This window comes from Rosa rugosa, chromosome 6 (assembly GCF_958449725.1).
Source record: "Rosa rugosa chromosome 6, drRosRugo1.1, whole genome shotgun sequence".
NCBI lineage: Eukaryota > Viridiplantae > Streptophyta > Magnoliopsida > Rosales > Rosaceae > Rosa > Rosa rugosa.
The window spans coordinates 44,691,331-44,714,983 of record NC_084825.1 but is presented as its reverse complement, the minus strand read 5'-3'; the positions used below and the strand labels follow the sequence as shown (position 1 = coordinate 44,714,983).

The 23,653-nt window shown below is 37.5% G+C and overlaps 5 protein-coding genes across 7 annotated transcripts; 2 read left to right on the top strand and 3 right to left on the bottom strand.

The window, feature by feature from the left end:
- LOC133717072 (photosynthetic NDH subunit of lumenal location 1, chloroplastic) lies at positions 1-2,134 on the top strand. Its single transcript, XM_062143707.1, has 8 exons — positions 1-159; positions 260-359; positions 825-908; positions 998-1,071; positions 1,181-1,303; positions 1,372-1,443; positions 1,540-1,636; positions 1,853-2,134. The coding sequence occupies exons 1-8, from the start codon at positions 103-105 to the stop codon at positions 1,954-1,956; spliced, it is 711 nt and encodes a 236-aa protein (XP_061999691.1). The 5' UTR covers positions 1-102; the 3' UTR covers positions 1,957-2,134.
- Positions 2,135-2,433: 299 nt separating this feature from the next.
- On the bottom strand, positions 2,434-10,336 carry LOC133717071 (ABC transporter B family member 20). Of its 2 annotated transcripts, XM_062143705.1 has the most exons (11): positions 9,628-10,336; positions 8,197-8,251; positions 7,934-8,109; positions 7,604-7,804; positions 7,129-7,388; positions 6,700-7,010; positions 6,351-6,571; positions 5,898-6,238; positions 4,937-5,727; positions 4,604-4,845; positions 2,434-4,208 (listed from the first exon to the last, which is right to left on the bottom strand). In XM_062143705.1, the coding sequence occupies exons 1-11, from the start codon at positions 10,027-10,029 to the stop codon at positions 2,979-2,981; spliced, it is 4,230 nt and encodes a 1,409-aa protein (XP_061999689.1). In that variant the 5' UTR covers positions 10,030-10,336; the 3' UTR covers positions 2,434-2,978. The 2 variants fall into 2 exon arrangements, with proteins under 2 accessions (XP_061999689.1, XP_061999690.1); XM_062143706.1 differs by lacking the exon at positions 9,628-10,336 and having other exon boundaries at positions 7,934-8,107; positions 8,197-8,221.
- A 3,450-nt stretch (positions 10,337-13,786) lies between these two features.
- Positions 13,787-15,847, top strand: LOC133716036 (psbP-like protein 1, chloroplastic). Its single transcript, XM_062142771.1, has 7 exons — positions 13,787-13,965; positions 14,077-14,179; positions 14,380-14,460; positions 14,647-14,852; positions 14,938-15,009; positions 15,296-15,392; positions 15,514-15,847. Exons 1-7 carry the CDS (start codon positions 13,903-13,905, stop codon positions 15,627-15,629), a joined length of 738 nt encoding a protein of 245 aa, XP_061998755.1. The 5' UTR covers positions 13,787-13,902; the 3' UTR covers positions 15,630-15,847.
- Positions 15,848-15,994: 147 nt separating this feature from the next.
- On the bottom strand, positions 15,995-17,791 carry LOC133716037 (large ribosomal subunit protein uL23). Its single transcript, XM_062142772.1, has 4 exons — positions 17,692-17,791; positions 17,340-17,382; positions 16,449-16,809; positions 15,995-16,279 (listed from the first exon to the last, which is right to left on the bottom strand). The coding sequence occupies exons 2-4, from the start codon at positions 17,350-17,352 to the stop codon at positions 16,195-16,197; spliced, it is 459 nt and encodes a 152-aa protein (XP_061998756.1). The 5' UTR covers positions 17,353-17,382; positions 17,692-17,791; the 3' UTR covers positions 15,995-16,194.
- Positions 17,792-18,645: 854 nt separating this feature from the next.
- Positions 18,646-22,063, bottom strand: LOC133714703 (uncharacterized). 2 transcript variants are annotated; one of them, XM_062140914.1, is made up of 3 exons: positions 21,041-21,931; positions 19,457-20,617; positions 18,646-19,030 (listed from the first exon to the last, which is right to left on the bottom strand). In XM_062140914.1, the coding sequence occupies exons 2-3, from the start codon at positions 19,955-19,957 to the stop codon at positions 18,857-18,859; spliced, it is 675 nt and encodes a 224-aa protein (XP_061996898.1). In that variant the 5' UTR covers positions 19,958-20,617; positions 21,041-21,931; the 3' UTR covers positions 18,646-18,856. The 2 variants fall into 2 exon arrangements, with proteins under 2 accessions (XP_061996898.1, XP_061996897.1); XM_062140913.1 differs by lacking the exon at positions 18,646-19,030 and adding an exon at positions 21,938-22,063 and having other exon boundaries at positions 20,274-20,617; positions 21,041-21,719.
- Between the last annotated feature and the right edge of the window lie 1,590 nt (positions 22,064-23,653).

The window sequence follows — 23,653 nt, the reverse complement described above, 5'->3', positions numbered from 1 at the left end:
CCTCATAACCCACATCAGAAAGCCAAACTACAAGCTTCAGTCTCCACCATCCACTTACAATATCAGAATTCTGAAGCCAAAGCCGGTTCTCACATTCAAATTATGGCAATATCATCACTCTCATTGAGCTGGGTTTCCACTACCTTACCTGACAATAAGGTAAAGCACCAATTTTCTCAGTAATGTTCATGAAGGACTACTCTAGCTAGCTTGCTAGCTAAGCTAATTAGTACTAATTGTGTACGTGGTTTTTCACCAGTTGAATTTGCTCAATCATAATGAGGTTCCGAAAGCTACCGCTGCTTACTTTTCCGGTAAAACCATCACATGCTCCAGTGAGACAGCTTCCAGTGAAGAAAGTAAGATAATCCATCTGAGTTTTTCTTCAAGCTCATCATGCTCAATGATGCATAATTTGTAGACTTTGGCTTTGAATGTGCACTTGATTTATGCATATGCCAGGAATATCAAAATGAGTTCCTATAAAGTTCAATTTTCATATATGACCTTCTCTTGTGAGCAGTTGTCTTATTATCATCCATTGCTCTGCCACAGAAATGCTTCTTTGGATAATGTTGGAATTTTTAAATTAGCCTCTGAGTTCTATCTCAATTTTATGTGATCTTTTTCTCTTTGTTCATTGTTATAGATAATTTTATATCCATTGAGCTGTAGGTGTAACTTCTATTATCAATCATTACTTCCTGTTTTTATTGTTATCCTGAAACTGGTGTTTTGTCATAAAGAAAATGTATGAACTTCTAATTGATTCTAAAATTATAATAATTTCTTTATCCTCGACTTATCACCTTGATGAAATTTAGGCTATTACAAGAGAAGGCCACTACTCTTGGGAGTTGGAGCACTAACTACAAGTCTACTTCATACAAGTTCCCTCTTGGCTGAAGGTATCAATAGTTGCAAGTATCAATTTTTTTACTTTTGAAATGAACTTTATCCTTTGATTTATAGATTGAGAATTTTTTTGAATGTGAAGGAATACCTGACAAGTTCCGAGGTTATGTTGACAAAGAAGATGGCTATTCATATTATTACCCCTCTGATTGGAGGGTAAGAACTAGGAAGACAATCACATTTATGCAGAAGCAGCCTAATTTTACCATAGAGAAAATCTCTTCCCTTCACTATATTAACGTACTTGTATGTTTCCATCTATCAGGATTTTGACTTCAGGGCACATGACTCTGCTTTCAAGGACCGATATATGCAACTTCACAATGTTAGAGTGAGATTTATACCCACAGACAAAAGTGACATCCATGATTTGGGTCCATTGGAAGAGGTAAATGAATGAATGCAGTTTTACTGTTGTTTCTTTAATGGTAGTCAACAAGTTTTCTCTTTAAACAGGTTGTTCCCTATTTGGTGAGACACAAATTTGCTGCACCAAACCAAGTAGAAAAGATATTCGACATGCAGGAGGTTCTACTCTTTGCATCGTATCTTTAAATAGAACTCTTGCACTGTCCGACTCTGAAATCTTAACCATTTCCTTCATTGGATATCCATTGGATGCAGAAAACTATAGATGGGAAGAGCTATTACACCTTCGAGTATGGACTCACATCTCCGAACTTCTCTACCACTTCCTTTGCGACCATAGCCATTGGAAATGGTAAGTATCTTCACTAAGTTTTCACTTGTCTTCCTACACGTTTGACATGTTGTACTGTTAGATTTGTAAACTAGACTTCAAATCCAAACGAGATAAAGTCTGATCATTCCTTCTGCAAGAAATCTAGAGAACTCTGATCTATTCAGTGTTGCTAACTTGATCTATAGAGAAATCTGATCTATTCAATGTTGCTAACTTGTATGTGCCCTCTAACAGGGAGATATTACACCCTAATCGTCGGAGCAAATGAGAGACGGTGGAAAAGATACCGCAACCAGCTTAAAATGGTTGCAGACTCTTTCAGAATGCTTGACATCTAAAATGCAATGTCATGGAAGGCAACCACCAATGTGAAATTTCCATCTGGTGTATATAGTATTCCAAGTTCTTCCTGGAACAGAACAATGGCTACAACTAGAGAGTACATGAGGAAAGCAAGAAGAAATCACTTTGTCTGATTTCAAAATATATACATTTAACTACTTACATCCTGGTCAACCATAGGGTTCGAAAATGGATTTTTTCACCATTAAGTCGTTTATTCTCCAAAGGTCATTTTTGTAGGACAGACACCTAATGCTGCCTTCACCCAAAACTAAGCACTTAAAGAACAAATGCTTGCATTCATTTCTCCTAATCCATCCACATTTGCGTGTCAAAAACAAATCAAGACGAAGATGACATTTGTGATTGGCTTGTAAAGAAGAATGAATGGCTCCTGCGCCAAGCATTTTTCAGTTTAACAGGCAACATAATTATAGAGATTTTAAAGATTGATGGGACTCGAAATCAAATAGTGAACCAGGCAGGAAAAAAATGAATAGCATTAAATCATCTATATATTTACAAATGTTACAACAACTTCCCCCCAAATAAATTTACCATCCAACTGACAAAAGATCAAGTCGAGTAAACTAAAATTTAGGGAAAAGCCCCACACCTCAGTAGACCCTTGTATTGATGCCAACTTTCTGCTTCAAAACAATCAATATACCATGGAGACAAGGCACAAAACACCAACCTACCTATGCTTGCCTCCTAAAGAATTAGTCCAGATAGCACAACCTCAAAGACCAACCAAACATCAAAAACCCTATTCCTAAAGCCTACATTTGAACAATATGACTATGAATCCGCCTCTGCCTCCATGTTCCACCCCTCATTTTGCTCTATAAACATTGTTACATCCCGCCACATTCTGATTCTTATTCTCCCCTGCCAACTCTGAATCTACCATCGTATATTCTAGGATAAAGCCATCGGATGCAGATATTTGCAGCAGTACAAAATGAGAGAACGAGAACTGTACAGGTAAACCCCGTGTTAATATCAAAGACCCATCCTAAACAAGGCGGTGCTGACGCATACCCTTGCCAAAGTGAGGATGCATCAAACGGACATACAGACCGTTCTTTGACATTAAAGAATCATGGGACCCTTCTTCCACAATTCTCCCTCCATTAAGAACTACAATGTTGTCAACGTGCCTCATCATTGCAGCTCTGTGAGCTATCAAAATGGTTGTTTTGTTCCCCATGATTAATGTATCAAGGGCCTCCTGCACCACTCGACTTGACTCAGATTCAATAGACGAACTTGCTTCATCCAATAACAAAATGGGAGCATTTTTTAAAACAACACGAGCGATTGCAATTCTTTGCTTCTGTCCTGGGGTTAGATCAACCCCTCTCATCCCCACATGTGTATCATAACCATGAGGCAAGCTGCTGATGAAATGATGAGCATTCGCTATTCTTGCAGCCTCTTTCATTTCAGCTTCACTAGCATTATGCCTTGCATATATTATATTCTCCCTTATTGTTGTCGAGAAAATAATGGGCTCCTGTTGAACTAGACCAAGGTGGTTCCTCAACCATCTCAAATTATAAAGCTTCAGATCTCGACCATCCAGCATCACTTGACCAGCAACTGGATCATAAAATCTCTCGATCAAAGAAATTATAGTGCTCTTACCCGACCCTGAAACTCCCACCACAGCTACAGTTTGCCCCCCGTTTACTTTGAGACTGAAATTGCTCAGCACCAACAGTTCTGGGCGGGTTGGATAACAGAAATCAACATTTTTCAACTCAAGGCTTCCATAAACATTAGGTGGTTTCATGGCGGAGCTTTCATCTGGCTCAATCTTTGGCACTCGATCTATGATTTCAAATACTGAAATGAGAGATTTACGTCGTTTGAGTATGTAAGGAGCCAACCCAAAGGGCTCTACCAGTGCGAATGTTGCAAAAGAGAAAACCATATACTCCTTGAGAGCAGTAGGTAGATCCATATACTTCTGTTTCACGGAGTATGCAGTGTACCAGAGGAGAAGAGCGTTGCAGGCAAAAAGAAGGAACTGTGAAAAACCAAATGCAAACCCGATGGCCATTCCATGAAAGAAACTCTGCTTAAAGATCTTCTTTAGCTGCAATCTGTAGAGCTCCATTACCTTGTTACCAGCACAGAATGCTACCACAGTGTAAATGTTTCTAACTGCATCCTCAAGAACCAAAGATGCTTTCCTGTGCATCTCCTGAATCCCCCTTGAAAAACCAGCAAGCCATAATTTCTGCAATATTTAAAATGAAGATCATTGGGTGAAAACCAATGGAATTTTAACCTCGAATCAAAAGAATAAAGCTGAAACTAATGAAAATATAGCAACTTATAATATGTTAAGTGTGGCAAAGATCACAAAATTACAAAAACAAATGAATTTGACAAATCAAATGAAAGGATAAATGGGAGTATAGGACCATTCAGTAAATTCTTTGAATAAGACCCAGTTTATAACAGTGAGTAACAAGACCCAGTTTATAACAGTGAGTAACAAGACCCAGCTATAAGGATCTATTAATACACAAAAAGCAAAGGATTTTAACACAGGCTCAATCAAGAAGACTTTTGGATACTCCAATGCAAATATTAGAAAACCCTGTATAAGAAAGTAGACATGATGAATACCTGTGCAATGGCAGAAATAGTGAGAACAGGTAGGGTTGCCAAAGCCACAAGTGCTAATCGCCATTGTAGCAACATCCCAATCAAAACAGCCACAATGATAGCAGCACTATCCTGTATGAATATTGAAAGCCGATTACTAAAAGCAGCTCGCACAAATGTAGCATCATTTGCCAAGCGCATGGACAAGGTATCAGCACTGTTTTCCTCTTCATCAAACCATCCCACCTCATTGCGGAGCATTGCTGTAACAAGATGATCAACATATGAGAATAAAGTGCCTACACAGTAGTCAGCTTTATCAAGAAAACTAATAAGAGGTTAAGAGTCTAGCACCTGAAAACATCATTCTGCGAACTCGTTCAGTCATTTTCTCCCCCATGATACCAAAGTAGAAGTGTTGCAAGAAATTGGCAACAACTGTCACTATACCCATGCAAGCAATGATCAAGCACCATTTGTCTACTTCTTGCCTCAAGTGACGACCTTCACTACCCCTGTAGTATGCTGTTACTACAAGTGCGATAACATAAGCAAGAAGAGGATTAAAGGAACCAAAGATAGCAGCACCAATGCTTCCTAACACAGCATAAAGCCACTCTGCAAAAGAAAGCTGTGCAAGCCTCCAAAATGATGGTGACTTTTTATAATGTGTACTCTTTGCTCCCTTCACTTTGATGGGAACATCATCAGAATGGCTATGAGGGCGGCTAAAGGTTTGTGAATGAGAACGTTCATTTTTCGGATCAGATGTCAAAAGGGGTGAAACAGGGGATTCAGGGTCCGAACCATTTGTTGTTTGTTGATTTGCAGACTGGACATCAATCTTGGGTAGCTCTGGTAGTCTCATTTCAAAACTATCCTGCCGCTTTATTGATGGTTCCTTATCTGCTGTATCCAAGGGCTGCTGACCGTTTTCCACCACTTTCTCTACTGGTGGACTCTTAGGTTTTGGTGAGTCCTGTGCATTAAAATTGACATCACCCATTCGAAATATACCAGTAACCCTCTGAAGTGAGGGTGATTTCATCATTTTTGGGGATGATGGTTCTTGGAAGCTATTACTTGCTGAAGAATCCATTTCAATTTGGAAAGCTGTAGTCTCCTTGTAATTCCGCACTGGCATTCTGCATCAAAAGATTCCATTAAAGACATAACCAAGTTAGCAAAAGAAAGAAATTCAATTAAAAAATAAATAAGAAACTTCTAGGCACATACACCACTAAAAAGATTTTGTAAAAGCAATCCCAACAATCCTCAACAAAGTTATAGAAAGAACAGTGATCTTGTATCATACCTCCGGGGAAGCTTTGCAGCTTCTTCACACCTGAGAAGCTCTGCATATAGGCCATCATGGGTTATTAACTCTTCATGTGTACCCGTTTCAACTAGTTGACCTTCCTCCATCACAGCTATGTAATCAGCATTCCTTATAAGACTAAGCCGCCGAGCTATAATTATAGTCGAACGTCCCAACATGAGGAGATCTAGAGCCTCTTGAACAGTTCTTTCAGCTTCAAAATCAAGTCCACCAGTGACCTCATCAAGCAGAAGAATTGATGGATTCAGAAGCACTGCCCTGGCAATTGAAAGTTTTATTTTTTGCTCTTCTGTCAGTGCTAATCCTGCCCTTCCTACCTGAAATGCATAAATGAATACAAATATTTTAAAACATAATAAAATACAAAGCAGTAGGAGGAAAAATTAGAAACATAAAAAACAATATGGGGCACATTTGCCCAATTTTGACCTGTGTTTCATACGATCTCTCAAGCGAAGTAATAAATGTATGTGCATGTGCTATTTTAGCAGCTTCTTCAATTTGATCCATTGTCGCATCCCGCCCATAAGCAATATTATCTCTTATACTCAAACTTAACAAGGCAGGATCTTGTGTGACTAGCCCTATCTGGCTTCTGAGCCATTCCAAATTCAGGTTTTTTATATTTTCTCCATCCAAAAGAACTTCTCCTGCACCACAAAATGGAAAAACCATTGGAAATCTCCAAGCAGAAATTTTTGCTAAATGTTTCAGCAGAACCTTGAATGGAAAATAGCATGTACGCCACAAAGAGAAAGCTATATGACCATCCTCCTACCTAATGTTGGATTATAAAACTGCTCCATGAGGGGAATGATACTGCTCTTTCCAGATCCATTTCTACCCACGAGTGCCACAGCTTTCTTAGCAGGTACAGAGAGGTAAAAACTACTCAAAATAGGAATCTCCGGACGAGATGGATAACTGAAATACACATTCCGGAACTCAATATTTCCTTGTACAGCCACTAGGGTAGTTCCCTCGTGATTAACATTAGAGGATGATCTTTGTATCATCTCAAACAGTCTATAAGCCGCAATTCGACCTTGATCAAATGAGTAGAAGTTTGTTGCTGCTTGGTTCAGCCCACTGTATGTGAAGGTATATATACACATTAGTACTAAGGAATAAAACATACCCATCATCAGAAAAACAAATATATACATATATAAACAATAATATACATACAGAAGGCAAAGATACTTACAGGCCACTTAATATTACAGCAAATAAAGCTGTTATAATTTCACCACCATGAGCTTTTTCATGAGTAACCAGGAACCTTCCAACCCAGAGTTGCAAGGCACATGAACAAATGGCAAGCCCATATGTAAATCCAAGTCCTAGTCCTTGCACCAGACTAATCAATATACCATATCGAAGAGTTGCTTGTAGTGATGTTGCATAAGAATACTTGGCCAATGTTTCATTTGTAAATGCATATAATGTCCCAATGTAAGAGACTGCCTGCGAAACGGAGATGTACGGACAGTTAAAACAAAATTGCTTTAACCACTTCATCAACATGGAAAACCAGAACGCATCCAATCTCACCGAATAATTAAATACAATAATAAAACCAGCAAGGTATATCGCTATTTTCAACGAATATATGATGGTATGACAAAGCAAAAGGAAGGGGGGAGATAATTGTACGTAAGATTTGTAAAATAGTAAGCAACCTGTTCAGCAATGCTAGCTGCTTCAGCATATGCATCTTGAATATTCTCAGCAAGCCTGTGAAGAAATATATTTGATATTCCTCCAGCAGCAACAATAAATGGACCAGTGGCTAATGTTATAGCCGCAATCTGCCAACAGTTGATGAATCCAATAATGAGCCCACTGAAAAATGTCGCCATGTTATGAATATAATTTCCAACCTGCGTTATGAGACGGGATTAAAAAGATTAGACAAGACACATGAACCAAGAGATTACTGTGAAAATTAATTGAGCGTGAGTGCGAAGATGGGAAAGGGGAATGAGGCAATGTATTAGGCTCAGGCATACTTTTTCACTGAGAGCAGACTGAATGAGTAGAACATCACTCAAAACTTGGCTCACGATGTCCCCATTGTTCCCATAGGTATCAAAAAAACTCATATCCTGGTTAAGTAATACTTGAACATATCTTGACCTGATGACAGCAGTCTGCCGTTCTCCAGTCAGAATCCAGCATGAGACCTCTATTACATAAGACAAGTTAGTACAATGTATGCAAACAAGCCTTTCCTATATTGAACAAAAAGTAATATAATGATAAAGAACCTTACCAATCCAACCAGCAGCAAAAACACCCACAGCGATATAAACAATGCTTAAAGCAAGCTGCAGGCAGACAATAAGACGGTTATTGACTTTCAGCTCATACCTTAAACTTCCATTTAGAATTGAATGCTCATTGCAAAGGTAGATGATAACACAATAATATTCCAGAATGAAAACAAAAGGCACTTAATAATATAAAAAGAAGAGGAAGAAAAGAAAACAAAAGCAGAAAAATGAATTACGCCTCAATACAATACCTAAGCTGCCTGTCTATTAAAAGATTCTACTTTGGTGACATAATGATTCCACACAGTGAATTTCTAATTGAGAGTTTCAAGTACGTAACTTCTTCTATAACACATAAACTTCAGACCGAAGGTTTCGCACGAAATTTAAAGCAAAGTAACCTGTAATTCACATATTTGCTGTAACATTTTTAAAAAATTCCCCTTCCTCAGGAAGAAAAAGCACTACCACCCTTTCATTGACAAACAAATCAGATAGGAGGCCACTAGATGCTTAGCCAAACTTCAAAAAGACCTAAGTTCGCATCATCAAATTCTTGGCCCATGTAATTTTCCCCAACTTCCCAATTGCTGAATACAAAGATACAGAGACAGTGCTGTCTGATATCAAAGGAATGTGATACGCAACTCTGATTACTACCAAACCTCGAAATATGAGAATATTTTCTAAGTAACAAACTGTCCACAGTCATGCAGTGTATAAGATTAGGAAAATATATCAGTGGTAAGTATCCTATGACTCAGCAAAAGCAACTGTCTAGACGTACCATAGCAACACTCGTTGATTGAAGTTGTTATGGCAGAAAAAAGTAACCAATAGCCCTGTGCAAGACACTCTGATCTCCCCATAACCTAAGATGACTTCCACACAAATTACTAACTAGCCATCTTTCCAAGTCAAAATAATAGGAATCACATCTACAGAGTGCTACAGTAGCTATCAACTTGATTAACAGAACCTTTTTTCATTTCCTTTACGGCTCCTTGAGAAAGAATCTAATCCCGAGATTGTAAACTCAAAATGAGTTTTACATGGAAGTATAAGCAGCAAACATAAATTCTCAGTAAGTCCCGATAAGCTAGCGCAATAAAACCGGAATAAAAACCAGTGCCCGGCTAGAATTAGAAAGAACACCTACCAGATTACAAAAAGAATGCAAATTTTTCCATGTAAATCCACTATAAGACCTAAAAGAACGAGCTTTAAACACTAAATCCCAAACTCCAAGCCTGCCATTTCCAGCTCAAACTAACCCAAAAAGGAAACACCTGCCTATAAACAGAAGATGAAGAACTATATCCCCACTTAAATCAGCTAATTCCAGCTGAATTAACCAAACCCCCACCTAAAACACAATCCCAATTTTTCTTTCTTTCCCAAAAATCAGACACTAGGGTTTCACAACTTACATCCATAAACTTCTGGTACTGCTCCGGCGTCACATGCATCGGCGGCGCTTCTTTAGAATCCTTTTCGATCCAAAGCACATGAATAATCTTAGCAAAAAAGTGCAAGTACACCACGAGCGCCGTGCCGTGCGCGGCGGCCGCCAGCGATCCGACGGTCATCAAAACCCAATCGAGGCGGTCGGCGCAGGTGAACAGCCTCGTAAACGGCACGGCAGCGGGCGGCGGCTCGATCTCCTCAGGCTCCTCCATCTCCTCCTCCTGCTCGACCGGCTGCGCCGACGTGTCCCCGCTCATGTCCATGTACGGCGACGGCGACTCCGGCGGCTCCGAGACCTCAGACACCGGAGTCAGCGGCTGTACGTGCGGGGGGGACCACCCGAACAGCCCCCGATTGATCATCATCTTCCCTTATTAAGCTCCGTCACTCTTCCTCAAAAACCCTAAACCTAATTCTGTAAATGGGGCTTCTGTTTCTCTCTCCCTCTAAATTTAGCGGATCTGTGCTAAATTTAGAGGAAAAAAATTGATGCTTGGGTTTGTTGTTAATCTGGGTTTTTTTGGTTGTTGCTCTTTGGCTTTTAGCTCCCTATTCCCCGAAGAAGAAGAAGAAGAACAGAGAGTCGTCGAAGAAGAGAAGAAGGAGAAGGTTTTGGAGGGCAAAATGGGTCGACTCGGTCAAAGAAGGCGGAGAATGAAAGAAAGAAAATATTGACCCTTCCCCCCAACCCCAACCCCAACCCCAACCCCAACCCACAAAAACCCACTGTCACCTTCTTCTTCTTTTTTCTTTTTCTTTTTCTTTTTCTTTTTTTTGGTTTCAGCTTTTCGAAAAGGGTGGTTCTAGTTGGACCTCCAAATTTGCTATTTGGACCTCCTATACTTAGTAGACCTCTAATTTACTTTTTAGTATCCTAAAAAGCTAAGTGGACCTCCTTATTTTTACCAAAACACCCTTGAACATGAGATACAATAATCTCTTACTCTACTTTTTATCTCTATATTCAACCATGAGAAAAAGAATGAATCAAAATCACATGATATTGTTCTCTTATGAGTAGATCTCTCCTCCACCAAAATTAATCAGAGGGTTGGTTCTCGATTTTGATATGTTCCTAGAATTCCTTTGAATTTGCTAAAAGAAGGATTTCATAGAAGGATTAATTTCATGGGTTTTGGGTTGAAATATCGAGTAATAACTATATCATAATATTCAATTAATATAATTTAAGGAAATTTCAAATCAGATTGTTTTGAATTTACTTTTGTATTAATTGTAGGCCATGTATAAAAATTATTAATTTTTACTTAATTGTTTTAGGTAAATTATAAAACTATATGACAATATAAGGAAATTTCGGAAAAAAAAAAACAATTTAATTGAATGTTATATTTGGGGAAGGTAAGATGAGTTTTTTTTTTTTTTTTTTTTTTTCATTTTTCTAACTTTGTCCTTATTTGTCTTTTCATATGACTTGACAAAATCTATTAATAATTGAAAAAAATTAGAGGTCCAAATATTAAATTTGGAGGTCCAACTAGAACCACCCTTTCGAAAAAAAATCAAATTTTATTTTCCTTTTTTTTTTTGTGGTTCTGTCTCTGTGTTTAACGGTCAAACGCCGGCGAGGGAGGGGTGGTTTGGTAATTTTGAGAAGGAAGGTTGGGTTGGTTAGTGTGTAAACAGCTGTGCGGGGAGGGGGCAAATTACGGGGGAGTCCCTGGTGGGGGGAGACACGTGGATTATTTAAAATTTGGGGGGTTTTTGTTTAAGAATATTTTTTTGGTTCTGTTTTTTGGGGGGAGCAGACATAATTGAAGAAGGTCAGAATTTTTTTTTTTTTTTTTTGTTTATTGCCAGGGCATTTCGTCTGTCTGTGCCCATCATTCCTTTTCATTTGCTTTTGAGTTGGGTGCTGCACTTTGTTTATTTGGACTGTTGCTATTTGCTAAGCTGTTATTCCCTCTTTTTATTGCTTTTGATTTTGCCTATGATACTAATCAAATTCACCCAAGAAATTGGAGGAATAGGCAGGTCAATGCCTAAATTCTTAGAAACTTGTGTTTTCTTTATCCGTCGTGTTTTTTGAGTTCGAAACTGTGTTCAATACTGAAAAATAAATCACTCTATCTAAAATTACTTGATAATAAAAAGATATTTGAGAAAATCAAACATATGAAACTTAATATTTTGTTGTTCAAAGACGAATTATATGAATTTTTTTTTTTTGCCACAAGTCACATAAGTGTACTTTCATCTTCTTCTTCCCTTCCACAATTTATACCGGTTATTGTTTTGATGAAGAAACACAAAACTAATTGGGACAAAAGTTTTGATTCCATATTTGGCCACTCTTTACTCATCAATTTTTATTAAATATGAGCCAATATCTAAGCAATTTGAACAACAAACCAAGTAAATACATAAATAGCCATAATGTTAAAATACGAGTTGAGCGAGCAAAAACACGAACCACACTATTAAAGAATCGAGTAAGTGAAAAACTCTGTCTTAAAAGAGCGAGCTAATGCATAAACCACCATATCAGTTCTTCTTGACTTGTGGTGATTTGTAACTTTTGTTATCAATTTCTTTTTATATTTATTTCTAGAATATGCGAGAGTTCAAATTTCGGTTTCTTCCCTAAAATTATAGAATAGTCTTTTACATACTGAATAAAATGCATTTCTTTTGGAAAGTGCTGGGAACCGTACCCCTTAATCAAATCATTGCAAGTTGTTTACATCAATCTATGACAACAAAAACATGTAGGTTGTCAACAAATCAAACTATATATAATGTACTATAGAAAGCGTTTTTCTCTTTTGGGTTTGCCATTTGTATACCTACTTGATAATGTAGAGATTAATTATGTCGTTAATCACTATTTAAGTTGTGCAATCATGATGAAATCTTAATTAAACAATAATATTGCAGAAAGCCCAGTACCATTTGGTCTAGTGGCATAGTCTCCCCTTTGAAAGTGAGAGGTTGTGAGTTTAACTCACGAAAGACTAGTTGTAGCATTTGAGTTGTTTATTTGATCAAAAAAAAAAAATTAAAAAAAATATTGCAGAAGGACTTTTGTCATAATGGTCATTTAGTAGGATTTGATAAGAATAACAACTAGCTGATCTCTAACTAGCTATTTCTATATAAAATACAAGCAAAAAAACAAACAAAATCAGAGGGACATATTCGTATGAGTTTCAATGTAAACAGTATATTACATTGGAAGAAATCGAACACTTAACATGTACTCAATTTCGATCTTTTCTCACTACTCAAATTAACTCCAAAAGTTTTTCGCATTTAGAATCTCCATGTGCATGTTTAACATATCTTGATTGGCACCATATATGAAGAAATTTGTGGAACATAATTATTATCGTCACTGGAATTTGATTCTGAAGGCTAAAAGTGTATGAGACATTGATCCTAATTATATTCGGTTTTTAAGCTTTATTAGCAAAAGGTTTGAGTTCTGTAGCAACCGTGTGACAATGACATCAAAAGAAAAAAAAAACTTAAAAGATAACGTGCTTTAGTGGAATGACAAAGAAGATAAAAGATAGACATCATTAACATGGACCGACTAAACCTGCCATTGCATCATGAAATAGAGGAATGATGGAGGTTCTAGTTCGCATAAGAAATCATGAGATGATCTAGTCATAATTTACGATATGAGAAGATCCACAACTCATTAAAAGCCATAATCAAATGGATCCCATTTCACCAAATGTAGAGAGATCAATGTTGTCAGAAGTGTCGAGTTTGACTCTCTCTCTCTCGCAACGTACCCTAAATTTAAGTTTGATAATATAGAGTATCTTCTTTTGAATTTGATTTTCCCTCCCGCAACAAGCACTTAATTCGAGATAAATAATATGAAAATCTTCTCTTGAATTTGACTCTCCCTCCCGTATGAGACGCTAAATTTAAGACAAATTACCTCTAGTATTTTCTCTCGAGTTTGACTTCCCTTCCGTAGAATAGTCTAGGTCTACAATGTAGTGTATTTTCTCTAATTCCAATCATCCTTTTAGCTAGAAAAAAAAAAATGTGGGTTTGCAATATTTGACTTTCTATTTTTTGACAGTGAAAGAGAGAAAAAGGTGAAGAGCAACAAGGCATACAGCCAGGTGTCTCATCCTGTCCAAACAAACAAAGAAACAGATAAGGTGATCACCACTTCACCACAGAAAACAATAGGGCAATTCTGAACTCACACAGTGACTACACTTTGTTTCCAGCTTCATTCACAGAAACCAACAATGGCGACCCTGCAGAACTCACCTTCACTCCACAGGACCCTTGTGCTCAACTCCTTCACTAAGGTTTTCAATGCCCCTATTGTTTTCTGCTGTAGAGCTTCAGTGTTTGATAGTGCTTGTTCTTTTTCTTGTTTCACCTGCTTAATTTGCATTGAACTTTGTTGCATTAACTAGGTACAAAATAAGCAAAGCAATTCACATTGCTATAGAAGAAGCGTGTCGTTTTTGGTAAGAGCAGAACAAGCTTCATCGTCTTCAGCATGCTCTCCTTCTCAAGGTCCTCACTTTCATTATTTTCTGTTCCTTTCGATTTGCATTGCTATATATCAATGTCTGTTTCAGTTAGCAGTAATAGTTTCTGGCATTTTTAGGCTCAATTCATGCTTTTGTGTTCTGTTGATTAATGATATTAGCTTTAAAATATAAGGGTTTCTTTTCTTCGTGAATTCCATCTAATTTTATGTTTATACTTGGCAGATAGATCCGGGAGACGCCAGGTACTAGCTGCAGGGACAATTGCTTCTTGGGCTTCTCTCATGAACCAACATTCTGTATCATGTAAGGAATTATAACAGTTGTACTTGTTCTGTATCTTGTTCTTTTAAGTCTAGCATTGTTTTCGTACTTCAAAATACTAGATAGCATTAGTAGCAAGAGAACAATGCCCGTTATGTGTAAAGTAAGTTGCTTTCCTTACTAAAATGATGACTGATATCCTAAAACAACACCTTTGATATGGCTCAGTTGCTGCAGAAAATAAAAAGAATTTTCAGCTTGTTACGGACAAGAAAGACGGATACGAATTTGTCTACCCTTTTGGGTGGCAGGAAGTTTCCATTGAAGGCCAAGACAAGGTATTCAAGGATGTGATTGAGCCACTAGAAACTGCGAGTGTGGCTCTCTTCCCAACTGTCAAGGAAGACATCAAGGAATTTGGGACTCCACAAGAGGTTAGAAGTTTATGAACCTTGCCCGCTAGATTCCCAAATGTTGACATCAATTTTGCTCAGTCCTACCCTTGATGATCAATCACAGGTGGCGGAGACTTTGATCAAGAAGGTTCTGGCTCCTCCTACCCAGAAAACAAAGCTGATTGAGGCATCAGAGGTTTGTTCCATGATTTCATTTTGTTTGATACATCTAGTTTTTAAGTGAATCCATCAACTAGTTTAGAACAATGGAAATTTCCTGATATATAGCAAACTTGAGATAAAGTTGTGAATAGCTAATCCTCGATGCTGCAATTGTCTAGACATTCAACATATATCTAAACCTCTCACCATGAGTTACTTTTAAAGGATATATAATTTTGTTGAACTTTGTCCGCAAGACTTCTGTTATAGGGTATTGAATCTCTTCTTATGTTTTAATGGTGTTTGTAAATTTGGTGCAGCATGAGATTGATGGGAAAACATATTACACTTTTGAGTTTGTGGCCAAGGCTCCAAACTTTACTCGCCACGCTCTAAGCACAATATCTGTTAACAATGGTACTACTATTTGTTCAGACTTAGACAGCAAGTTTTGTATACACTACTGTCTAAATATTTATATAGCTTTGCAGGTTGGGTGTTTTTTGTTTTTGACCATAACTTGCATTGCTGATTGCAGGTAAATTCTACACATTGACGACGGGAGCCAACGAAAGGAGGTGGGGGAAGATGAAAGAAAAATTACACACCATAGTTGATTCCTTTAAACTTTTCAAAGTCTATGAAGGCAATTAGCAGACATCGGAGTTGTAATTAGCAGAGATCATTCTGCATTATACCAAAACAAGGGCAAACTCTAGACCATACATTTATGTACCTGCTCATCAGGAATCCTTTTGTTTTACTTTTCTTTTCTTTTTGTATTTTTGAGAGGGAAGAGATTGAAATGTATCTATTAACTTTGAGAGAAATTCTTTGATTGAAAAGGTTAACATTCGAACACATGCTCGACACATCATCATTGTAACAAAGTATATTTTCTTTGGTCTGGAGCATTTTTCAATGTTAACAGTTCACTTCTAATTCCAGACTGAACTAATTCATATTCATTTTACTCATCAAATTCTCAGAAACAAATCTGGAAATAACGCATATAGGAGTATAATAACAAGTACATCTGACATAACAATTACCAAATTGCAAGTACTAAATTTTAATAGCATCACATTGCCATAAAAAAGACATGGTTCTCAAACACATTAAAGAAAGAGTATTAAACCAGTACAGTACTACTAACAAAAATGTCAAAGCAATAACAAAATCCCTTGGCTCCATCCTAAGAAGATAACACAACAATAGCTTATATGATGCCGATCTTGTTAGCCACATCCAATGCATCGTAATCAGGTGTCAACCTAACATATGCCTTCTTCGTTCCATCAGGCCTGCACAATACAAGTCATAAGTTAGATACAACTTTATTAATCAAACCTGCAGCAGGCGTAACAATGCACAATTACATCAACCTTAAAACATTGTATACCTATCACAGCACAAAGACAACCCCCAATAGAAGATCAATGCTAACTAGAAGCATAAATTAATAGCATTTACCTGATCAGAGTATTCACTTTCTTGGTCTGAATGTCGTACATCTTCTTCACTGCATCCTTAATTTTCTTCTTATCAGCACGGATGTCAACAATGAAAACAAGGGTATTGTTGTCCTCAATCTTCTTCATTGCAGACTCAGTGGTCAATGGATACTTGAGGATCTGGTAATGGTCCAACTTGTTTCTTGGTGGTGCGCTAATGCGGGGGTACTTGGGGTTCCTTTCCTTCTTCAATGTCCTTGGCCTGTGGAATGTGACTGATGTCCTGATCTTCTTAGCCTTCTTCTTGAAGGTTGGCCCTGACTTCACAGCCTTGGCAGTCTTCAAGGCCTGAGCCTTGGGATCAGCCTTCTTACCGTCAACTGCAAGAGGTGAACAATAAAATTTTAGGACAGACTTATAATTTAGTAGTATGAGGACCAGAAGTCCAGAACCAACAACCAGCGACACATGTGTAACTTATAGCCTTTAGCAATTTTTGGGTATTTGGCAAAACACAGTAGCAGAATTAAATCAAATGTTTCACAAATAGACCCTATCCCTTCTAATTTCACTCTACAAACTATACAAACACTCTTGCAAACTTAATCTACCACACAAGAACATAAAGTCCTATCGCCCAGGGAAAAGAAAAGAAGTAAAAAAACAATCCGAAGCTTCATCTCTTATACAGAAAATGCCTACAACGTAACATTTCATCACAAAGCTCAGAAACCCCTGACTACACTACTAGATATGCGTAGACAACCGAATATATTGCATATTAAAATTGAACACAGGTCATTAAAAAAAAAAAACCAGCTTGCAGTGAAAAAAAATAAAATTTCACAGCCTAATCACAATAAATCGTCGCATATTCATTCTACTTAAAGCTCAATGTCAAAGGAAGTACCTTTAGGGGCCATTGCTCAAACCTCTGCGCGAAACAATCCTACCTGAAAAGCATTACACAAACAATAAGAGACTAAATCAGTAAAACCCTAACCAAATCGCGATTTCAAATAAGCCCAAAGCCAAACAAAAACCACAAACACATAGCCCATTCATGTCAATATTAGAATAACACCACACCACAAGCAAAATGAACTGAAAGCAGAAGCATGAATCTTTAAACGCCCTAAAAGAAAAGCTCGATTCAGAACCTAGATGCAGGCTAGCGTTGTGTGTGAGCAATTAGATTCATAGATACAAAGCATTTCTGAGAGAATCGATAGGGTGAAAGACGGAGAGGGGCGAAGAAGTACCTGAGGCGAAAGAGCAGCTGCGGCCGAAGAGTAGGGTTTCAAAGTGGTGAAGACGACTCTGGTGGCTTTATATAGCTGCGTTCTCTTTTGTATTGGTAAAACCCTTTCTTTTATGGGCCTTCACTTTGGGTTTGACAGAGGGAAAATGATTTTGGGCCTACTTAAGGCCCGTATCAATATTGTCATGGTGTTTATGCCCAACAGTTTTTTTTTTTTTTTTGATAATTTTTTTTTACACTAATCCAATTATGAAGTTTGTAGAAGACCCGAGGAGCTTATGAGTAGTCTGTCTATCCTTGTATCAATCCATTCAGGGTTGGTTTGGATTTTGGTTATGTAAAAATGTTTTTTTTGTAATTCATAGCATTTTCGTTGGAAATTTTTTTGTTAGAAGTATAAAGAGCTGTTTTACGCAAATTTAAGTGATTTTTGTAAAGTACTTCTTTTTTTTAAGTGATTTTTGTAAAGTACTTCTTTCAATGGTTTAAAACCGTTTTTAACTCTTTTAGCTGAGCATTGCTTAAAACACTTTGAAAATTCGAGAAGCATTCCAAACGAAGTCTTAAAACATAATCATCAAAGTTGTTGGATTTTGCATTTTGTTTATTCTTACAATACTTTAGGGTTCAAACTAAAATGATACAACTACATTTGACACTCTATAAAGTCTCTTACTAATATTTCTAGTAGTCATGTTTTTGGCCTCTCACCTACACTGGTATCTCGGTATAAACTCGTACGAATAAAGTGTCGAAAAATAACGGATTTATAGGAGTATATCGTGTTATCACTTTTTTTTTTTCTTTTTTTTTAATCAAAATATGAATTATGCGATATTAGTTCCTTGGAAGCAGACGATGTAGGGAGCAAATCTCACCCTCAATCTCGAAGGAGAAGGGTCTGCCACACTCTGAGAACCCACCGTTCATATTTTGCAATTGTTACAATTTAGAACACAAGGTTGCTATGTAATGAATTTAAAGAGATAAAAGATACAATGGGAATAATCCCATAACACAAATCATTTTGTGAGTGCCAACAATAAAAGTTGATCTGCTTCAAAAAAACAATAAAAGTTGATCGCTACGTCAATTTACAACGGGTTTTTAACAGAAGTATATCCATCACAAAGTACTCTAAATCGAAGATTGCAAAAGTTTAGCCATCAACCACAAAAATCCCATTCATATTCCAAGCTATCATTTCCACTTGAAACACAAGATTGCACCAATGCCGCCTCTGCCTCTGCCTCCACCTCTGCTTTTGCCTCTTTCTTTCCAAGAAACACATCAGTGAGAACTGTCTTTGATTCCAATGATGACTTCAGCAATTTCAAAGCCTAAAAATAAGAAGAAAAAAGAGGTAATTATCATCTTGATAAAACAAGAAGCCTATAGAATATAGTCATCTTTTCATCAAAACATTCATGTTTTCCATTTAAACATGTGAAGTAAAAAACTATGGGAGGCATCAGACAATAAGTAAATTGAAATTCAACTTTTAGTAATTGGAAAGCACACTTCTATCAACATGGTTGGAATCCGGCTAGGGTATCGGTGCACATGTTACTGTAATTCAAATATCGAATCTCTTGTTTTGGCGGATTACGTCATTTGGATAGTGGTTTAGGTCCATGGAGAGGCATTCTCAAAGGAAATAATCCGCTCGTCGTTCAAAGGAAACCTAATGCTATGGTACTAGTACCAACCAAATGATATCAAATGGGTGATCTAGATCATTTCGTAGCAAAATTGAGAGTTCATACCTCATCCCTGCCCACATCAACACACCTCTCTTCAACTTTAAGCCACCTCTGCTTAACGGTACCATCCTCAGGATCAAATTTCTTAACCAGAATCAAAGGAAGCATATAAGACGTAGAAAGAGGAGCCTTCACTTGCAAGTTATCCATCAAAAAGTATGTAGCATGTTTTCGAACATACCCTCCATCATCTGTGGCCGCTGATTCATTGTCATCTTTGGTCATCAACAAATGATGGATCGGTGATTTGGGTTTCAACAGGGTGTCCCTAGTGTTAAGATTAGGCAGGAAGAACATATGATCAAGCTTTTCGATACTCTCATGCAGCTTGCCTAAGCTACCAAGCACGCTATGGTCCCTGGAAAGCAGCCTAGTGACAGTTGAAAGAGGCAAAGACAGAAGGCTGAAAAGGAAATCCAAGAAATCCTTGTCCGGTATGGCAAATAGAACCTTGTTGTTTTCGGTGTCGATTGTGAGATTCAATTTGAGATTGGTAGCTGCCATTGACACAGCGAGAAGGATTTGAGTGAAGAAATGAATCTGAGATATCACAACCGTTCTTCTCGTAAGTACTAACCGCAGGCCCTTTCTTTGTGGGCGTTAGTTTTGGGTTTGACCCTTTCTTTATTAGTAGGTAGTAAGTAATTGCTCCTCTGTGGGTTGTTTATTAAGATTTGGATTCTTGGTGGATGGTTGAGATTGGTAAATGGAAATCAACTAGTCAAGGAGGGGCTAAGCTAGTCTTCATTGCATCCAAGCAAGAGTTATGGAGGTCTCAAACATGTATGAGAAGCAAAAGAATCCCAACTAAGAACAAACATCTGTAAACACTTCAGCAAGTCAATTCCAACAATTACGGTGCTAATTAAGTTGAGATACTCATGCAACAAAATGTTCATGATTCCTTCTTAACTATTGTTAAAACTACAGATTCAACAAGACAAAGATATGAAAGTGACGACACACATTTACAATCACTAATTGTTAACAAAAGTTTAGCCTCTTGAACGCCTACTCACAACTTAGCAACCAGGATCTCGTAGAAGCTCCAGAGTGTCAGTATCGCTTGCAGGGCATTGAAATGTTATATGCTTCTTTCTTCCCAAGGAAAACATTTGTGAGAACAGAATTTGACTCCAATGATGCCTTCAACAGTTTCAAACCCTAAAGATGAGAAGAAAAAAGTGATCATTGCAGATGTACAACAGTAGTATAATTGTGCCAAATTGGATCGATGCCATTTGGAGAACACTAGTTTATAGTTCATTGATCAAGTATATAAATAATAGAAGATAACATTACTTGAGGATCAAAAATGTAAAAATAACAATAAACATTAACTTATCACCTCTTCCACACCGTGAATCAATTTCAAGAACACAAACTCGAAAGCAATTAATATCTAAATACACGGAGATTAATGTACAGTAATCAGAATCACAATTGTATCAAAAGTTGTCGACCTCTCAAAATGGGGTTGGAAAAGAACTTAGCAGGCACAAGCTATTTGAATTATGAAGAACAAGTTACAGCATTTATTTTGAATTACAGACAAGTGAGATATGAGGGAAATATTGAGATTCATACCTCATCCATGCCTAGATGAACCACCTTCTCTTCAAGGGAATCAACCTCCTTAACATTGAACTTGTTAAGCATAGTTAGACAAGCTGTGGTAGACAGGGGATTCACCTCCAAATTATCCATAATCATGTATGTCACAATATCTTTCACATATCCACGACCACCCCCGGAAGATCCAGCAGTAGTAGCCTGCGGAGCAACATAAGGCACTTCGGTGGAGATATAATTTTTGCACTTTGGACATATGGCTCTAGGGTCATCAGCCACATACCGGTGGCTGTTCACACACATGTAAGCCTTTCTATTCGCCACTGACTCATCATTAGTTAACAAAAGAGAGGCATCCCCACTGCCTATTACCGCTGTGGGTTTGAGCAAGGTATCTCTGTTACAATCTGGTAGCATGTAAATGTCACCAATGCTTTCAATACTATGATAAAGTTTGCCTAAGCTACCAACCATGCTATCCTTGCTGAGGAGCCTAATGACAGTGCCAACGGGTAATGACATAATGGTGAAAAGGAAATCCACAAATTCCTTGCCCGATTCAGCATACAGAACTTTGTGGCCCTTTCTATCAATCAAGAGCTTCAAAGTAATATCCGTGGTGGGGGTGCTGGTGGTTGCCATTGACGCTAAACCTTACAAATACTCCAAAAAATAGAACTCCAAAACACTTGACCTGACAAGCATTATGTGAAGAATGAATCAGAAAAGCATATGAACATGATCACAATTTATTTTTTCCTGCTATTTTAAAAGTTGGACAAAATTAGCTTTGAAGAAGATTGAACACCATCACGATGTGCCATTATATTAACTTGGAAAGTTTGAAGAAGATGTACTGAAAAATTATGAGAACTTAAATTCCTAAAAGAGTTGAAAGACCTATTTACAGACCTGGCCTTGATCTTCAGCAAATCGCTTATTTATAATTGAATAAAAGACCTATTTATAGACCTGACTTTGATCTTCAAAGATTTGGACCAGCTCTTGTGGTTCTTTTCTTTTTCTTCAAGAGATGACTAGGTGTGTATCTTTTATTTTGCCTAAAGGATTTTATCTATTCTTTACAGCTATACTCTTTTCCACCTTTTCAAGTCTTGGTCTTACTAGGTCTTTGATAAAGTCCTCACTCAAATTAAATCTCCCGGCTCGCACTCAGATCTCAAACCTTAAAAGTTTGATCATAAAGTAATGTAGTGGGATTCTTTGGACTGATCAAATGTTAAAAGACATATTAATGGTACAATATAAGTGATGCCTACTAGGATTCAATGGCATTTCAGTATCACATACAGGGGTAAAAAAAAAAAAAGTCTGGGGAGTCTTAGCTAATTAAATACATAAACATCTCAGTGCACCTTAAGAGCATATATGATGTTGGTCCGAGACCAATAAACCAATTGAAAATGAATCCACAAATTTTATGAAAACACTGACTGAAGATAGCCACATAGTTATATTAGAACATTCAACTAGCACACTACTTAAAAAGCATATTACATAAGAAAATTTTCATTCATACATTGGACTCCCATAAAGAAGTTATGAAATCCAAAAGCATGAAATCACATCATCACATAGTTGCTCCAAAACAACCATGGGTTGGTAAAAAGCAAAACAAAACCATTTTAGAAACAAACAGCTCAGCCAAGCTTTAAGATGTCAATGCCAGTCCTTTATGATGTGCAAGTTAAGTGGATGATAAAGAGATATTCAAACAGCAGCTTTCTTCCCAAGGAAGGCATTTGTTACGACAGATTGGACTGCAGAGACTCCTTCAACAGCTTGACAGCTTCACACCCTTCAACACCTAATTAATGCCGCTCAAAACACCCAATTCCTCAATTCCATTTCTTCTACCGAGTATGCATGAGAAAGATATCTGAGGTTTCAAGCTCGGAAAACAACTCTACCGGGTCACCAGATGGTTCTTCCACAGAAAACCCACGACCCGACACGGATACCACCGGCTTTGCCCGCCTTCATCTCCGCCATGCAAGTACAAGTCGCTTCGTGCGAAGCTACTCACTTGAGGTTATCTGTTGTTTCTCAGGTTGCATTATTTGTAGTTTATCTTTATCTGTGTTTACTTTAATGTGTGAGTTTAGATGGAAATGATTGATATTGATACATGCATACGTACACACATTCATTTCTGTTTTCTACAGGGAATTGGTAGGCTATCTTTGGTTGCTGCATCTGCAGCTCAATCAGCTGCAACTGCAACTGCAACTGCAGTACAGGCTGGCACAAAAAGTTTATCTCTAAGGTACTTCACTATCAAATGCCTTGATGTTTTGTTGTGTTTCCATCTCCATCTTAGAATGCATACAAATTCATTAGAAAAAGCTTAAAAACTCCTGAACCCATAACTGTACATGCAAAAGAAAAAGAAGTGGTTGTAAATAGTAAGTATTAGATTCAAATCCCCACATCAAAACTACTTATTGGTTAACTCAATCAAGTGTAGGTCCTTTCAAAATAAAAGAATCTGGTATGTAATACGTCAAATCTTATTGAACATGATTTTGGATATAATAGGATTTCTGTGAAGGTTCAGTTTATATGCGTAACAACTTTGTCTTTGGAAAGGAAAGTGAGAGCTAATAG

Bases quoted from the DNA above. Each gene is read 5' to 3' on its own strand.
- LOC133716036 (XM_062142771.1), top strand. From the start codon at position 13,903: ATGGCGACCCTGCAGAACTCACCTTCACTCCACAGGACCCTTGTGCTC. The intron at 14,461-14,646 runs GTAAGGAATTAT...GATATGGCTCAG, and splicing joins GAACCAACATTCTGTATCAT to TTGCTGCAGAAAATAAAAAG. The intron at 15,393-15,513 runs GTACTACTATTT...TGCTGATTGCAG, and splicing joins CACAATATCTGTTAACAATG to GTAAATTCTACACATTGACG.
- LOC133714703 (XM_062140913.1), bottom strand. From the start codon at position 21,667: ATGGCAACCACCAGCACCCCCACCACGGATATTACTTTGAAGCTCTTG. The intron at 20,618-21,040 runs GTATGAATCTCA...TCTCATCTTTAG, and splicing joins TTCATCTAGGCATGGATGAG to GGTTTGAAACTGTTGAAGGC.
- LOC133716037 (XM_062142772.1), bottom strand. The intron at 16,280-16,448 runs GTAAATGCTATT...TGTATTGTGCAG, and splicing joins AAAGTGAATACTCTGATCAG to GCCTGATGGAACGAAGAAGG.
- LOC133717071 (XM_062143705.1), bottom strand. From the start codon at position 10,029: ATGATGATCAATCGGGGGCTGTTCGGGTGGTCCCCCCCGCACGTACAG. The intron at 8,110-8,196 runs GTAAGGTTCTTT...CTTATGTAATAG, and splicing joins TTTTGCTGCTGGTTGGATTG to AGGTCTCATGCTGGATTCTG. The intron at 6,572-6,699 runs GTAGGAGGATGG...TTTGTGGTGCAG, and splicing joins GTTTTATAATCCAACATTAG to GAGAAGTTCTTTTGGATGGA.
- LOC133717072 (XM_062143707.1), top strand. From the start codon at position 103: ATGGCAATATCATCACTCTCATTGAGCTGGGTTTCCACTACCTTACCT. The intron at 1,072-1,180 runs GTAAGAACTAGG...TCCATCTATCAG, and splicing joins ATTACCCCTCTGATTGGAGG to GATTTTGACTTCAGGGCACA. The intron at 1,304-1,371 runs GTAAATGAATGA...CTCTTTAAACAG, and splicing joins ATTTGGGTCCATTGGAAGAG to GTTGTTCCCTATTTGGTGAG.